Source organism: Eurytemora carolleeae, unplaced genomic scaffold (assembly GCF_000591075.1).
Source record: "Eurytemora carolleeae unplaced genomic scaffold, Eaff_2.0 scaffold1122, whole genome shotgun sequence".
Taxonomy (NCBI): Eukaryota; Metazoa; Arthropoda; class Copepoda; order Calanoida; family Temoridae; genus Eurytemora; species Eurytemora carolleeae.
Genome location: NW_019397008.1, coordinates 82,363 through 100,846, shown reverse-complemented (window position 1 = coordinate 100,846; position 18,484 = coordinate 82,363). Strand labels below are relative to the sequence as shown.

The 18,484-nt window shown below is 30.2% G+C and overlaps 1 protein-coding gene across 2 annotated transcripts; it reads right to left on the bottom strand.

The window, feature by feature from the left end:
• Window positions 1–690: 690 nt before the first annotated feature.
• LOC111711062 (SET and MYND domain-containing protein 4) lies at window positions 691–16,654 on the bottom strand. Of its 2 annotated transcripts, XM_023485306.1 has the most exons (19): window positions 15,841–16,654; window positions 14,919–15,055; window positions 14,463–14,660; window positions 13,579–13,721; window positions 12,760–12,799; window positions 12,042–12,094; window positions 11,497–11,582; window positions 10,600–10,688; window positions 9,623–9,693; window positions 9,143–9,230; window positions 8,853–8,959; window positions 8,356–8,452; window positions 6,789–6,914; window positions 6,285–6,356; window positions 2,570–2,655; window positions 1,927–2,008; window positions 1,457–1,499; window positions 1,167–1,249; window positions 691–809 (listed from the first exon to the last, which is right to left on the bottom strand). In XM_023485306.1, exons 1-19 carry the CDS (start codon window positions 15,914–15,916, stop codon window positions 756–758), a joined length of 1,731 nt encoding a protein of 576 aa, XP_023341074.1. In that variant the 5' UTR covers window positions 15,917–16,654; the 3' UTR covers window positions 691–755. The 2 variants fall into 2 exon arrangements, 1 of the variants encoding a protein (XP_023341074.1); XR_002767178.1 differs by lacking the exons at window positions 691–809; window positions 1,167–1,249; window positions 2,570–2,655.
• Window positions 16,655–18,484: the final 1,830 nt, after the last annotated feature.

Here is an 18,484-nt window from a genome sequence, read left to right as displayed (position 1 = left end):
CCTACAAGGTTTCCCAGAGCTTTTTTAATAGTGAATGCCAATTCAGCCAGACAATTCATTATACTCTTGGATATGCTCACATGGCATATTTAAAGATTTATTGTTGAAACTAAGAAGCAATAAAGAAAGCTTTAACAATATTGTACACCATAGGGTCATTACCAGAGGTAATATAGCCTTATTTCTAAGAAATAAGCGATTTAATGTTACGTTTTTTGTCTGATTACCAATTGAGGAGTGCACTTGTAGCAAAAAACACATAAACCTTAAATATTTCAAACTTTGACTATAAGTTTGTTTAATGCAGATTTTATAGCTTGAAATAAGATCTGTGACATCCGGTTGGTAGGATTTAAGTATTAAAAAAACTAGAGTTTGTGACATGTGCTCAATTTATTTGATCTCCTCGTAAACAAACGATATCAAAAATATATCTTGTAAAAGAAAATTTTAGCTTATGACAGGTTAAGAATTTGTGTATTACACCTTTAATTACAAGATAACAACCACTGCAAATCTGTTAGAGTCTTGATGTGCTTATAGTATTTATATGGATTATATCTAAAGATTATGGTCTTTGTATTTTTTAAGCTATATCCTTTCCTGGAATCCATAATATGCTGAACAATAAAATATAAACATTATTATTTTCTTATTTTCAATTCTAACAATAGATCATCTAAAATCAGATTCAGAAAAAATCTCTTTTTTATTAAAAACTGGAAAATGATATAAAATGAAAATATAAAAATGGTTTAGATGAGACCAGGCACTTCATCATCATCGTCATCATCATCAGAACCAGCACCCTGAAATGCATTGTTTAAATAAATCAGCGTATCGATTTAAGCAATTAATTCAAGATAAATAATTTTTCATCTTTACTTAGAATGACATATATATATATATACATTTCAGTTTTTATCTTCACAGTTTTATTAAATAAAGAATTATACTAAACATAATGTTTCACGTCTATCATGACGATCCTCAGCAGTAACAATATACATCTATAAATTTGAGAGCACAAAAGAGTAGACCATAATTTGGAAATGGTGTATACAGAGGCAGCTATTAATGGGGAAGGGGGGCATGACAACCCCTTCCCCCACCCTGGAGGATTTTGTAAGCCACCATTGTGTGTAACTAATAATTTTTAACTATACCTGGAACAAAGCTACTTGAGATTCCTCTAAAGTTGGAGATATTTGAGAATGGTTTCCTAGGACGGCATAGCTCTGCAGCAACACTAATTAAACAACACATTTTAAAGGGAGTGACCGGCTATGTAAGGTAGTTGAACTGAGTATGCAGTGCTGTGGAAAACTTCTTTCGGATTCATTTGAGACATATTAAACTTTTTACGATCTGTAAATCCTAAGTTTGAGCACAAATTCGATGTTCAAAACTCCTACTTTGGGTGTGGATACGTTTTCAGAATTAGTTTAAAACTTACCTTGTGTGCATTCAGTCAGTTCACGGCAGGGGGGAGAAAAAATCTGAAAAAAGGATTCTCATTTTTTACCATACGTTTTTTAATACACAATATACTGTGCTTCTCCGAAAACTTAATAAATTGTTTTAAAATGTAAAACAAACTAGTAAACAAATTCATATCGAGGAAAACAGATCTTTTTAAACCCTTAATTTATAGAGTGGCATGTCAAATTTACAACGGTACCCTTAAATTTTTTTCTGGAATTATCGTGTTTCCAACTTTTGAAAATCTATGAATATTCTGACAATTTCCAATCTCCAAGTCACTTTTACAGAGTTACCAGTAACCACAATTCACAATAATCAATTTTCAGTTATATCTTTTCATTCATAATCAGACAAAGGTTTGAAGGGTATCTTCCTGCCAATTTACAAATGGAGGGTTAGTTAAAGCTACGTGTACAGTCCCTTTAATTAGAACTTGGTTACCTTTTCTATTTGTGTAAGAAGTATAGAATATGTTTTTATATAATCATTCGCGTTCTCAGGGGTTATACCGTCCATAATCTTCCTAACATTAAAGGAACTGTAAGCGTAATTTCAAGTGACCATCCATAAAAACTTGAGAATGGCCGATTCACAACCCTTGAAACCTTCATCTGATCTAAAGTGGAAGATATTCTTGGTTTTCTAGGTTTTTAAGGGTACCGTTGTGAATCGGTCAATGCCATCTTTACATGAAGGATCACTTAAAATAACGCTTTCAGTCCCTATAAACAAATTATGATGATAATGATTATGACAAAAATAATTATAATAGTAATCATTGCAATGATGATTATATGATGATAGAATTAACAATCGGGATAATGACGATATTCATAATTATCAAAATGATGATAATCATAATAATGCTGATATTCATAATAATCATGATAATCATGATAAAGCTGATATAATTCTATAAATTATTCTTTTTGGTTGCGAGTTTGCAACTCGTCTTTTATTTATTATTTGCAATTTCATTAAAGTTTTTCGGCAACCATGTTGATTTATATGAACGGTTGTTCAGAAACTTTAAAAGTTTTTATATGATTTATTTATCAAACATGAAAATATGTAAAAAACGAACCTGAAATCAGATTTTAACTTATTCAGATGAATTATTAATTTAACCAGTCCCTTCAGCTCTTTCTTGCACTTTCCACATCGTTTAATCTGAACAAATAAAATCCTGTTTTCAAGTGGCTTTGAGAAAAGCTTACAAAAAACATTTTTGGGCAAGAGGCAATTAATAGTTGAGATTTAAATTGATGCTTTTTCAAGGTGTCCAAATTAGATTATTTGCAGAAAAGAAAAAAAACGAGTTTCAGATTCTGAAACGAAAGTTTCCAAAAATACAAAATACAAATAAATAGATCAGTTTTGCTAATTAGAAAATAAATAGATGTTTCGGAATAGGATTAACAAAAACTAAATGCTACACAATACTCTGATTTGATATTTCAAACTTAGATAATTTTAACTAACAGAATCCACAATTTTAAATATGAAAAAATAAGAATTTGATGTAAGAACTCAGTTCCTTTCACGTGACTGAATACTATCCTGGGGAGATATCTACCTTATCAAATATACAATACCAGAAGATGCATTTACAGCAATTATATTCAGTGCAACTGCATCCCCGGCTTGTATACTTAGTAGGTAACGGCTTGTATATCCAGTCAAGCAATCAAAGAAAATCTTCTAATTCTTCAATTTTTCTTTTTTATTCGCCAATTTTGTTTCTTTCTTCCGTCTTCGATTTTTCTTCTTGTCATTCCTTCACTTTGATGTTAACATACAGGGTTACCCATATAGAATCAGAGAAATATTTGGTTTCCTGCAACTTAAAACATTTTTTTTATCATCCTTCGCGGACCCGGGGCTGGGGCTCTTAAGAATAGAATAATGAAAATGTTATTAAATGCAATACGATTATACATCACATATATATATATATATATTTTTATTTAAAAAGAGATATATATAATTATACATATAATTGTATTCAGAAAGGAAAAAATCGTTTTTTTCTATGCAAATTTTCTTTTGATAAATTTCTGAGGAAAATTAACTACTCCTATGAAGAAGTGTAGATGTAAAATAGTATCGAAGTGAATAAAGTAAAGATTATGTTACCCTGTATAGATGAAGAAATGTAGATGTAAAATAATATCGAAGTGAATAAAAGTAAAGATTACCCTGTACAGAGGCCAGTTTTGCTTACAAGCTGCACAACTGCAGTCGAAAAAGTATTGAAGCTTAAGCCTTTTTTGTCTCTCCTCCTTACTCTCTATATGGTAAAATTGACCATAGTTATCATACACCTAAACATTTAACATAGTTATCATACACCTAAACATTTTTTTTTAAATAAATGACCTTTTACAAAATTGTTAACTTTTAATTTATCATTTGATTTCATGAAAGTTGTTTTTAACAGGTATATGACTTGTCAACTTTTTTATACTTTTGTAATCTCTTTATTTTACATTTTATTATCTTTTTTTTCAATTCTTTATCTTTTTAAAAATTTTCCTATTAAAGATCAGTAAAAATTCGATGAAAAGTAAGAAATATAAGTTATAACATTTCAAATCTTAAATGCCGTTTACAACTTTACACATGGTACTAATTATTGCAATATATTGTTCTTTCAGATCTGTTTTAGAGAGGTTTAGAAAGCAAGATTATTAAATACAAAATTCAGATCTGGTTTTAGAGAGGTTTAAAGAGCAAGATTAATAGATACAAAATTCAGATCTGGTTTTAAAGAGCAAAATTATTAAATACAAAATTTGGATTTGGTTTAGAGTGCAAGATTATTAAATACAAAATTTAGATCTGGGTTTAGAGTGCAAGATTATTAAATACAAAATTCAGATCTGGTTTTAGAGAACAAGATTATTAAATACAAAATTCAGATCTCTTTTTAATTAGGAAGATTATTAAATACAAAATTCAGGTCTTGTTTTAAAGAGCAAGACAATAAAATAAAAATTCAGATCTTTTTTAATTAGCAAGATTATTAAATACAAAATTCAGATTTGGTTTTAAAGAGCAAGATTATAAAATACAAAATTCAGGTCTTGTTTTAAAGAGCAAGACTATAAAATAAAAATTCAGATCTTTTTTTTAATCAGCAAGATTATTAAATACAAAATTCAGATCTGGTTTTAAAGAGCAAGATTATTAAATACAAAATTCAGATCTCTTTTTAATTAGGAAGATTATTAAATACAAAATTCAGATCTGGTTTTAGAGAACAAGATTATTAAATACAAAATTCAGATCTCTTTTTAATTAGGAAGATTATTCCCTGTAGTTTTTTTTACATAACTCAAAAAGTGTTGGTCTGAGGCTGTTGAAATTTTCTGACTTCTCTTACATACCCAAAGCCCTCCCTTTAGGCCTAAAACCGGGCTTTAATACTAACTGCCTGAGTCCTCAGGCACACTGCCTGAATGACTGTTTTTGCCTGTAACAAACTAAATCTTTTTTTTGACCCACTTTCACTTGTCCGATTTTGATAAAATTTAGCTTTTTGGAAAGCCTATGACATAAGGAAACGGATTGCACAAGTTTTGCGAAAAAAAAATTGCAAATTTTTTACAAACAACCTGTCAAAGGAAATTTGCACATTTTTAGTTTTTCTTGATTAAAAATCAGGTTAATTAAAATTTTGCAAAAATTTTGCATATTTGAAATGGCATGGTAAAGGGATTTTCAAAAATGTATAATTTGTCATTTTTTGGACAAATTTATTTTCGCAAACATTTTTACTATAAAACTGGATTTTGCGATAAAAAATTCAATTTTCACAAATTTGCAAATTTTTTGGCAGATTCTAAAAGTAGAGCACAAGAGCTTTCTAATGATGTATCATTTGTCATATTTGGACATAAAATATCCTGGTATCCTGGTTTTCAAGTACCCCAGCAGGGATAGGGTTAAATACAAAATTCAGATCTCGTTTTAAAGAGCAAGATTATAAAATACAAAATTCAGGTCTTGTTTTAAAGAGCAAGACTATAAAATAAAAATTCATATTTTTTTTTTAATTAGCAAGATTATTAAATACAAAATTCAGATCTGGTTTTAAAGAGCAAGATTATAGAATACAAAATTCAGATCTGGTTTTAATGAGCAAGATTATTAAATACAAAATTCAGATCTGGTTTTAAAGAGCAAGATTATAAAATACAAAATTCAGATCTGGTTTTAATGAGCAACATTATAAAATACAAAATTCAGACCTGGTTTTAAAGAGCAAGATTATAAAATACAAAATTCAGGTCTTGTTTTAAAGAGCAAGATTATTAAATACAAAATTCAGATCTGGTTTTAAAGAGCAAGATTATAAAAAAAAATTCAGATCTCGGTTTAGAGTGCAAGATTATTAAATACAAAATTCAGATCTCGGTTTAAAGGGCAAGATTATTAAATACAAAATAAATAAAAGAAACTGCAGACGTAATGTCAAGCATTCTTCGATTTATCGTGTTGTATGTACAATTCACCTTTGAGCCTTTATTTAACAACAATTAAGAAGCAAATCATAGTTTTTCCTTATGGAAAAATATTAGATTATGACATTATCCTTCATTTTCTTTGCGCATATTCATGCATTTCAAGAGAACTCACAATTAAACACTTTCAGATAAAATTTTCATTTATCTTTGAAAAGAATTAAAAGTTTTCAAGTTTAAAATCTACAATTAGGAATCGGATATATCACTTTTCTAATGGAGTGTTAGTTAAAACTGTGCCTTTAAAGATGGGTAATTTGAAATCTTAATTACCTTGTCTACTTGTGTACCCAATGAACCCCCGCAACCTGGGCATTTGTAAACACTAGTCTGCCCACTAAATACCTAATTAAATATATCGTATATTATTTATGAACTAAATGTGCCCGGCATTGCCCGTGGAATAAAAAAATTTTAATTTTGAAAAAATTCGTTTTTTAACCCTATGTTACCACCAGGGTACCCATAGGTTTCGTCAAAAATCAAAGCAAATTTGGTCCACTAAATATAGCTACAGCTAACATATATATATATATATATTTTTATTTAAAAAGAGATATATATAATTATACATATAATTGTATTCAGAAAGGAAAAAATCGTTTTTTTCTATGCAAATTTTCTTTTGATAAATTTCTGAGGAAAATTAACTACTCCTATGAAGAAGTGTAGATGTAAAATAGTATCGAAGTGAATAAAGTAAAGATTATGTTACCCTGTATAGATGAAGAAATGTAGATGTAAAATAATATCGAAGTGAATAAAAGTAAAGATTACCCTGTACAGAGGCCAGTTTTGCTTACAAGCTGCACAACTGCAGTCGAAAAAGTATTGAAGCTTAAGCCTTTTTTGTCTCTCCTCCTTACTCTCTATATGGTAAAATTGACCATAGTTATCATACACCTAAACATTTAACATAGTTATCATACACCTAAACATTTAACATAGTTATCATACACCTAAACATTTAACATAGTTATCATACACCTAAACATTTAACATAGTTATCATACACCTAAACATTTAACATAGTTATCATACACCTAAACATTTAACATAGTTATCATACACCAAAACATAGTTTTCTTACACCTAAACATTTAACTTACATAGTTATCATTCACCTTAATAAGGTTATTATTCACCTTAAAAAGGTTATTATACAGCTAAACATAGTTATCATACGTCAAAACATAGTTATCATACGCCACAACATAGTTATCATACACCTAAACATAGTCATCAAATACCTAAACATAGTTATCATACACCTAAACATATAATATAGTTTTCATACACCAAAACATAGTTATCAATTATCATACACCAAAACATAGGTATTATACAACTAAACATTTAACAAAGTTATCATACACCTAAACATTTAACATAGTTATCATACACCTAAACATTTAACATAGTTATAATACACCTAAACATTTTACATAGTTATCATACACCTAAACATTTTACATAGTTATCATACACCAAAACATTTAACATAGTTATAATACACCTAAACATTTAACATAGTTATCATACACCTAAACATTTTACATAGTTATCATACACCTAAACATTTTACATAGTTATCATACACCTAAACATTTGACATAGTTATCATACACCTAAACATTTAACATAGTTATCATACACCTAAACATTTAACATAGTTATCATACACCTAAACATTTAACATAGTTATCATACACCTAAACATTTAACATAGTTATCATACACCTAAACATTTGACATAGTTATTATACACCTAAACATTTAACATAGTTATCATACACCTAAACATTTAATATAGTTATCATACACCTAAACATTTAACATAGTTATCATACACCTAAACATTTTACATAGTTATTATACACCTAAACAATTTTTGGTGCTTTGTTATAACACAACTAAATTTTAAATTACTTCACTTGCTGTATTTTCAGATCAAAAATACAAATTAAGAAAAATAATATGTTAAAGAGACAAAAAATTGTCTATGAATACAACGACGGAATACCCTTTAATCTTGATCGGATCTTGTATGAATGATACATTCATAGTTTTTAAAAAAACTGAATAATTTTAATCGTGGTTTAAAATTGAGGAGGAAAATGTCTGATTCTAACCATAGAAAAATGTTGGTTAAAAGGTACAGTTTGGAATCTGACATGCTATTCTATAATGGGATACTCACTTATTTTTTACGGGAAAAGTACTCTGAAACATAGTATTACGACTTAAGTCTCTGTACGAAAAATCAGTTTTTCTATTACGTCTATACAGTACCTTTAAGAAAATGCCATTTCAATATTCGTAAACAGTCCCATTAACAAATTACCTTTTCACTTGGTTGAATTGATCTCGTAGCTCTCACTACACAATATATTCCATAATTAGTCCTGCTTGTGTTTCCGTTACAGGAATGGTTGGATAAACTAAATTATTTATAATAATTTAAATATTTAATTAACTATTTAATTATTATACATAATAAAATGGGGATTGTTAATTAATCAATAAGAATACGACATTTAAGCAATCTTATGACGAGTCTTTGATTTCCTTGTACTGCAAAATAGTTTTTATCCAAAAGCTTGAAAATTCATTACGAAATAGGTCTGTTTAGTGCGCTGCACAATTGATGTGTTTCATGTGCAATGAACTATTTAAGATTACAATTCTTGAGTTTGGAAGTTGTCTTTATTTTTTTGTGCCAAGTCATTTAACACACCCTTTATAAGCTTAAGTAAGCAACATAGTCCAAATTTAACATAGATCGTCATAACTAAAGAGTTTTAGGTCGTCATTGTAGTTTCATACTTTGCTGTTTTTTACCTAATAGTTGGATAAACAGCTCCTCCCAGTTCTAAACTCTCACTATTTATCATAGATTCTCCTTTCTTTACAAACTCATTGATTTCATAGGCGTTACAGGCACATGCCTAGAAATATTATTATTATTACTATTATTATTATCATTTATCATTATTATTCTATTTATAATTATGATTATTATAATCATTATCATTATTTTTCTTATTACAATTATTATTAATATTATCATTATCATCACTATTATTATTATATTTATACATTTTTTCAATTTTATTTCATTATAATATTACCTGTATATGCTTGACTAAAAGAGCTGCTACGAATAGAAAATTATCTTTGCTTGGTTTGCCATGGAACCATCCAACCAACTCGAGGCATCTGAAATTATGAAATTATTTTGAAGTTCGAATTGCAAAAAAAATTTCATTTAACCAGAAGATGAGTTTGACTTTATATGTTAATCTTCATGGGGAGAAGGTTTAAAAAAAATAAATGTTAGATATTTTGCAAATCTTTAAAGATCGAAAAAATAGATTTTTTATAAATATTATAAATTCAATAATACAGTGAGAACCAGAAAACTGTGAAACGAATGGAGTTTAAAAATCCTGAGTGACATTTTATAAAAAAGAAGACAATATTTTTTTAATAAAAAAGACGATACAAATTCTAAGTTTCAATATCCTTAAAAAGAAGGGAATAAGAATTCCCCTCTTTTCTAGTTTCAACCGAGGAAAAGAAATAGAAAATAGAAAAAAATAAAATCTTACTTTGCAAGATAGAGCGCGGTGAAACATCGTTTTAAATGATCTCCTGTTGGTCTTAACTCCATATTATCAACCTAAAATATTAAATATTTTACAGGTGTCCCCAAAAAATATGACGTTTCATATACGACTATGCTCTATTTCTATCCCTTTTTTAAATCTAAAAGCAAAAAAAAGGCAGACCACATTTTGTAAATGCCATGACAAGAGGAATTTGGTGATTATTGTTTCAGGAATGATTGACGTGAAAGTAGGTTAACGGGTGGATGCCGCAAAACATTTCAAGAATCATATGTTTCTCAAGTCATTTCAATTAAGTGTCATGTTCATTGTATGGAACACAGTGAGTCTTAATTTTAGAACCCATTTTCACCAATTAAATCTAGGTTTTTGAAATGGCTATTTAATACTTTTTGGTTGGGCAATGTATTTAAAATATTTTAAAGTAGACACCTAGTTCCATTGGACCGAATATAATAAACTGGAGATTTCATTGAACTATGCGCCGGTTCAAATTATGAATCACCGATTCAAATACGCATGAACTTTGATTCGGTGATTCAGGATTAGAACGGGTGATAGGAAGTTCAGCGACATCTCTCCAGTTTATCCTATTCTGTCTGTAATATATTATTTGTCTAGCGTGGAACATCTGGTATTATTATCATTGTGATTTCAAGTAACCACTATTTAAAAACACATGTAACAACGCCACCATTAAATCTTTCTATAGTCAATATTATGAAAGATAACAAGTTTTTCCTAGCTTGAAAATTGTAAAGTTTTATCAACTTCCTCCATTGTTTCTTCTACAGAAATTCGAGATTCGTTGAAAAAAATACATACAAATTTTTGATATTAAAAAAGAAAAACCTGCTCTCATTCAGACAAAGCTGTTAAGGGTACTATTGTGAATCGAACTGTCGGGTTACTTAACAATTCGTCTGCATTTCCTTTAATCTATATAGAGCTAGACAAACCTGGTTATAAACTGCTAAATAATCTCCCTCTGTGTACGTCCCCTCACTCCTTCCAAGTTTATCAGAAATACTGCTTAGAAACTCAAAACCTTCAAGATACAGCATTTATACATTTTATTTTTTTTTATAAATTAAAAATATTAATATCTCGAGGCCAATTTTAAAGATATAAACCGCGTAGCTGAACCGCCAAAAATCGGTTCCAATTGAGCGCCGGCTCAAATTTCGAATCATTGAATACAATTTTAAGTGAAACCAACCATGTTTGATCCGCGTCGCAAATTTGAATCCGGCCTCAGGTTCAAATATTCAGTCACACACGTTAGTTCTTATAATTCTATTTATACAGTTTCGTATGATTTGTATATTTATTGAATAAAAGACTAAAGATGTTTGTAAACTATTTCTATTCATGAATTTGAGGGAAGTTTAAATGCTGCAACATTGTAAGTGTTGTCCTAGCTATATAGTGTCTGCTGCAATTGCAGCACAATACCTCAACAACTTGGATAGAATGTAAAACAAAGTAAAAGGGAATGTACGCGTAATTTCGGGTGACCCTACATACAAATTTTAGTATTGAGGTTATAACATTGAAGGAATTGAGTCTTTGCCACAAACTCCGATTTTCTAATCCTTATATCTTTGCAACCTGAGATCGTAGACCATAGCTATCTCAAATTATGAATTCTGTTGGTTCACATTCAATTAGTCTAATTTTAAAATATGAAAGGTTTGCACCATCAGGTTGAAAAGATTTAGGGATTAGAAAATTCCTTCATAATAACGAAAGAATGACGAATATTTTGCTTAAAATTACGAACTTGATACTAGCGATATGCTAAATTTTGTGAGATAACCCTAACATACTGGCTTAATTTCGCACACACATTTGACCTGTTTGTGAAACAATTCTGTATGCCATAGCTGCCATTCTACCAATTTCATCGTTGTCTATCAATTCCAAAACTTCGCATTCCCACCTACACAGAGTTAATACAGTAAGAACCACAAATCTGTATAATAAGAAGACGACTTTAAAATTCAAGTTGTGATTTAAATAGTCTAATCTCTGGTGTTAGGTAATTTCCCAAAGTCATTTTCCAAAGGGCGACTTCCCAAGTGACAATTTCCCAAGTGGCAACTTCCCAAATGTGCAATTTCCCAAGCGGTAACTTCCCAGTGGTTAGGTTAGGCCCTCTGAGGCGCCGCAGGCTGCAATGGGGACCGAACGCTGCGGTTAAATGTGCCATGGGGCCGAGCGCTGCGGCTAGAACAGGCTGGGGCCGAGCGCTGCGGCTAAGAAAGACTTGGGAAATGGAACATTTGGGATGTTGTCACTTGGGTCCTTGGGAAGTTTTACATCAATAGATATAAGGATTTGAAAATTTGAGTTTGTGGCAAAACCTCAATTGCTTTGATGAATTTACTTAATTCCTTACTTATGTGTTTTCTTGAAGCAGGATGTGTAGCAACTTGTATCACAAAATCTTACCTACATATTTAAACATATTTAAACATATTTAAACATATTTAAACATATTACATATTTAAACATATTTAAACATATTTAAACATATTTAAACATATTTAAACATATTTAAACATATTTAAACATATTTAAACATATTTAAAGGTCAAGCAGAAAAAACTCTTTTATAAACATTATATCATATTCATGAAACAATCTAGGTCGTATTACTTAGCTACTTGTCTCTAAATCTAAATCTTAAGTCAATCCTGACTATCTTCCTAGCTTAACCAGGCTAAACACGTCCGTGTAAAACAAAGATTTGTACTTTAATACTAATTTATTTATAACAGGTAAAAAATTGATTGATGGCCGGTCGGACCGGGCAGGGTCGAATAGAAACATAGATAATACAGATAGGTAAACTATACACTATATCCATGAATTTATTACATTAATATTTTTTCCAAAACCACTTTAGTCAATATGTTTCTGAATATATATTCTGAAAGTTAAAAAGTTGAAATTTTCTCCGAAAAAGAAAATGTTAAAAGAATGTGAAAATATTCTTAGTATTTATCATTAAAAAAAATATATCTAAGTTTGTTTGTACATTTTTCAATCTAACATTTGAATTTTGAAAGAATTTGTTGGTTTAAAATAAAAACTAAAAATTACTTTTATATTACCTTCAGGCAAGAAGGGCATTTTAAAAAGTCCTCTGACAATCTAAATAAAATAAACATAAGGGACAGTCTGTTGTCCTTTCAATTTGAGTTAGATCGTTTCCACTCTTTTGAAAAACGATCGTTTCGTTTTGAAAACGACGATTAAAAAACGATCTTTTTTAAAAACAATAGCTTTTCAGAAAAAAAACATAGTAGGTTGTTTTAAGTGGTTGGCCCTAATTTAGTTGACGATATTTGAAAACATAATTATGTACGCAAATCAAATTATTTTTTTGGGATAGGTAGGTAGCGAGTTGATTGGGAGGTAGGGAGTTGATAGGTAGGTAGGGAGTTGATTGGGAGGAAAGAGATTGTCAGGTGATCTGTGGCAGGGTGAGATAAGAGGCATTACGGAGAGATAAATTAAAATACAGGGCGAAGAGAAGAGGGTGGTGGACACAAAATCTATTAAATTTTTTTTTTTTATAAATCTGCTCACATTATATACAATAAGCTTTTTCGCATTTATATCACTCATAATTCTCAAGATAAATATTAACTATTCTTTGTTTTAATATTTTTGCAGAATTAGTTTCTTCAGATAATTTGGAAAATTATACTTTTAAGGATAAAATATGAATCAAACAGATAAATTATGAATCAAACTCAAACAGATAAATTATGAATCAAACAGATAAATTATGAATCAAACAGATAAATTATGAATCAAACAGATAAATTATGAATCAAACAGATAAATGAATCAAACAGATAAAATTCCAAAATCATTTACTCTGATTTGTTGTAAAGAAAACTAATCAAAACATATCACAATACTTCCTTTTAAAGCAGGCAAGACAATGTGAAGAATAATGTGCAGGGAAGAGGGATGTTATATAAGGTTTATCAACTATTAAAACATCGCCAGGTGAAATCCTCTGAACTGCGGCTAGATACCTTCCCTCGCTCTTTGAACTTTTTACCTTTATAAAATGTATATTAAAGAGACTGTAAGCGAAAGGTCACTTGAAATTTCGCTTACAGTCCCTTTAAACGAACTGATATATCCCTCATACCCTAAATATATAATCCTTATATCTTTGCAACAGATGATTTATAAGATCTTTGGTATTTTGAAATAGAAATTCTGAAAGTTTGAAATATTAAAGATTTCAAAGATAAAGGGATTATAATTATAATTATTAGAGTTTGTGGTTCTCTTCTTACCGATTTAGTGACTACAGTAAAACCTAAAACAATCGAAATTTTTTTTTTTTTATTTGCAACTGAACCATTTTTTTATGTGCTCTGCACATTTTTAGAAATTGTAAATTACTAAATCATTAGTTACATTTTTGAAGTAAAAAGGAAAAACGAAGACGATATTCATTCTGGTTTCTGGTTTTCATTAAACAAATGTAAATAACTAGGCTTTTAGGGTGCTGTGCGCCCATCTTCTATTTCAATCTTCTCTTTGTACAATAAAAAACAATAATAAAAAAGTTCGCGGATTAATAATATTTGTTCGCGCATTTTCAAAATTTTACTAAATTCAAAAACTGTTGGACATATTTTTTGTAATTTCGAGCATCCTAAACCTTCCATGGGGTCATGTGAGGTCCCACACAAAATTAGGACCCGATCGGTTCAGCCGTTTTGACGTTTATTGGATACAAACATATCAACATTCACGTTAAGTATATATATTTATTGTAATTTTTTACCTCAATAGCCTTGGACATATGCGGGTATTTCTTATTCGGTCCTCCTAGGAGCAGGGGAGGGACATTCGTTGATTTTAGTTGATTTGGTAGCTGGGTAGGGTTTAGTTCTGCTGGGGTTTGGTTTGGTAGCTGGGTAGGGTTTAGTTCTGCTGGGGTTTGACGGATGCATTTCAGGTTGTTAAGAGCATCTTTGACAACCTAGAAAATAAGATTTTTATGATGTTTTTTATTGTTTTAATAAAAGACTCTCCATTGAGTGGCATGTTCAATTCATAAAGATACCCATACAATCTTAGTCAGTTCATTGATAAATAAGATTTTCAGTTTTTAAGACAGGACACCGACTATATCTTCTGCATTGCTACTCAGATATTAAGGTTTAAAGGGTCCCGTTCTAAATCTAAATCTAAATCGGACCTCTCACTTTAGAGTCACAGTCCCTTTAACAGCACTCACCTGAAGTTCTGACATGAATAGAACTCTCTCAAGATGTGTTTTCAAAGCTGCAAATTCGTCGAGAAGAGTTGAATCATCGCAGAACAGAGTTCTAGCTCTGTTGTAAACTGTTGTAAATCCCTCTAATTCATCAACATCTGAAATCAACATCAACATTATGTAAATATAAGGGTGTATTTAGCATCAAGTATTTATTTCAAATAATCCAGCTATATAGAGTCTACCTACAGACCTTTTCACTTAATAAGTAAATTTTCCAGTTACTGATTAAACTATTTTCCTATTAAAAACATCAAATACACAACAGATTATTAAAATGTTGTTCCTTTATTATGGGTCCCACTGTATAGCTTATTTAAAAGTATTTCTATAAACTAAAATTTTACCTTTATTAACTTTTTTTAACTTAACATTATTATTTTGTTAGAAAAGTTGTTGAAAAGTTCAAACAAAAAGTACCAAGAGAAAATGACTAGAACTTAATGGACCTGCGTCAGAATTTAATGAATTTAAGCCGCGTCTAAAATCAACCAAAAACCGATTTCAATTGAGCGCCGGCTTAAATATTGAAAAATTCAATACAATTTTAAGTGGAACCAACAATATTTAAGCCGCGGCTCAAATTCTTTAAATTCGGCCTCTGTTGTTGTAATTTCAAGTACCCTTTCATTTACAGATGACCATGTCCGATGCAAAGCAGTGCCATTTAAACCCTAATCTCATTACTAATGTTTACACAATTTTTTTCAATTTTTTCTCTGAAAGAAATTCGTAGGACACCAAAATTTAAAATAATCAATTTTCTATGAGAAAAGACATATTCATTCATTCGTTCTAATTCAGACAAAGCTTTTAGGAGTACCGTTGTGCATCAAATATGTCACTCAAAAAACGTAAAGTCACGTTGACAAATATCTTTTACCTGGGAGCTGTGCAAGGAGTTCATTCAAATCCTCAAGTTCATCTGTCTCATATAATTCTTCAAATTTTACACTCATTTTTATCTGAGCCTAGTTATTTAAAAATGAATTATAAAGAAAGAGAATATGTATGTTTGAGCCAAAGAAAGAATGAAGAATGATGAATATTACTATAAAAGCCTAGTTATTTAAAAATGAATTATAAATGAAGAGAATATTTATATTTGAGCCAAAGAAAGAATGATGAATGATGATTATTACTAAAAAGTAAAAATTTGTATAACAAAGAATTCCTCGTTGCGCTCAGGATGTTTTTCAGGCAAAAAAGTTTTATAGAAGGAGAAAAAGGGCTAACAAATCCAGTACTAAGACAATTGTGGAATAGGTAAACGTCATTTCAGCAACCTTATGTTTTATGTTCTTATAGTTTTACCATGATAACTTGAAAACCACGTTATTAAGTGAAAATGGTCTGTGTACATTGCACAATTGATGGTTAAAAGAATAAAGGATAAAGGGTGAACTGCTTGTAGGATTAAGCATGAAGAATGAAGATATATATTTCTATGAATAAGAATAAATACAGGAGAACACGTCAAATTAAAGTAACTTGCACGTAAGATTGAAATTTGACATGTTTTCAATTAAATTTACAACTCCTCAAATTTCAGAGCAATTGAAGTAAGACAGTAAGGATGAGTATATATATAACTAGAAGTGTAAGAGTATATCTATTTATAAACCAGCAAGTGTAAGAGAAAGGATGTCAAACGTCTGTATATATATCTATTTAGTATTTTCAACTTTGTTCAGTTTAAATATACATTTTAGATGTTTAAATATATATTTCTTCCAAGACAAAATGTTTCATGGGTCTAACCAATTATAAGTAGTAATAAATATTTATATTTATTTTTGAGGATTTTCGCAAGGCATGAAATTTCATGTATAGTAAAATCCTAAAATACATTAATATGTTTTAATTCAGAGCTGGTTCCTTAAATATATTTATTTATATATACTATACGTGAATTCCTTTCCATATATATATTGTAAAGACCCATGGAAGAGGAAGGATAAGAAACGACTGAGAAAGAATGAGAAACATCCATGTATAAGACAGGGAATGAATAAGAAAATATGATAAATATCCATGTATAAGACAGGGAATGAATAAGAAAATATGATAAATATCCATGTATAAGACAGGGGATGAATAAGAAAATAGGATAAATATCCATTTATAAGACAGGAAATAAATAAGAAAATATGAAAAATATCCATGTATAAGACAGGAAATAAATAAGAAAATAAGAAAAATATCCATGTATAAGGCAGGAAATGAATAAGAAAAGATGATAAATATCCATGTATAAGACAGGAAATGAATAAGAAAAGATGATAAATATCCATGTATAAGACAGGAAATGAATAAGAAAATAAGAAAAATATCCATGTATAAGGCAGGAAATGAATAAGAAAAGATGATAAATATCCATGTATAAGAGTAGGAAGAGTACTGAGAACACTTGGAGTAGGAAGAGTACTGAGTGCACTAGGAGAAGGAAGAGTACTGAGTGCACTAGGAGAAGGAAGAGCAATGAGTACTAGTAAGGATAAGGAGAGTACTGCGTACACTAGGAGAAGGTACAGTTCTGAGTACACTTGGAGAAGGAAAGGGTGCTGATGACACTAGGAGAAGGAAGATTACTGTGTACTATTGAGTAGAAGCAAGAGTACTGAGTACATTAGGAGAAGGAAGAGTACTGGGTACTAGTGAGTAAAAGGAAGAGTACTGAGGACACTAGAAGAAAGAGTACTGAGTACACTAGGAGACGGATGAGTACTGAAGAAACTTTTAAAATAAAGAGTACTGAGTACACTAGAAAAAGGAAGAGTAATGAGTACATTAGGAGAAGGAAGAGTACTGAGCACACTAGAAGAAGGAAGAGGACTGTGTACTAGTGAACAGAAGAAAGAGCACTGAGGACTCTAGGAGAAGAAAGAGTACTGTCTAAAAGTGAGGAGAAGGAAGAGTACTGAGTACATTAGGAGAAGGAAGATTACTTAAGACACCAGGAGAAGGAAGATTTCTGAGGACACCAGGAGACGGAACTGGGTACACTAGGAGAAGGAATGTACTGAGTACACTAGGAGAAGGTAGAGAGGAGAAGGAAGAGTACTGAGTTCTAGTGAGAAGAAGGAAGCGTACCATGAGTACACTAGGAGAAGGAAGAGTTATGAATTCTAGTTCGGAGAAGGAAGAGTGCTGAGTATACTAGTGAGGAGAAGGAAGAGTACTGAGTACTAGTGAGGAGAAGGAAGAGTACTGAGTACTAGTGAGGAGAAGGAAGAGTACTGAGTACTAGTGAGGAGAAGGAAGAGTGGGGTAAAAATAAAATTAGAACTTTCCCTCCCCTTTCTCTTGGTGCAGTATCTGCTTCTACTGGCTTGAAGCAAGGGGAAATATTCCCCCAACTATACATTACAATTTACAAATACAATATTTAGAAATATATCTGCAGAATCCTAAAGACAAGATTTTAAAAAAAGTTTGTTGATAATTTTCATTTCAAAATTTTAATCCATCTATCTATCTTGAAGTGTCTAGCTTTCTAAGTATTTCTAGATTCACTGTAATATTTG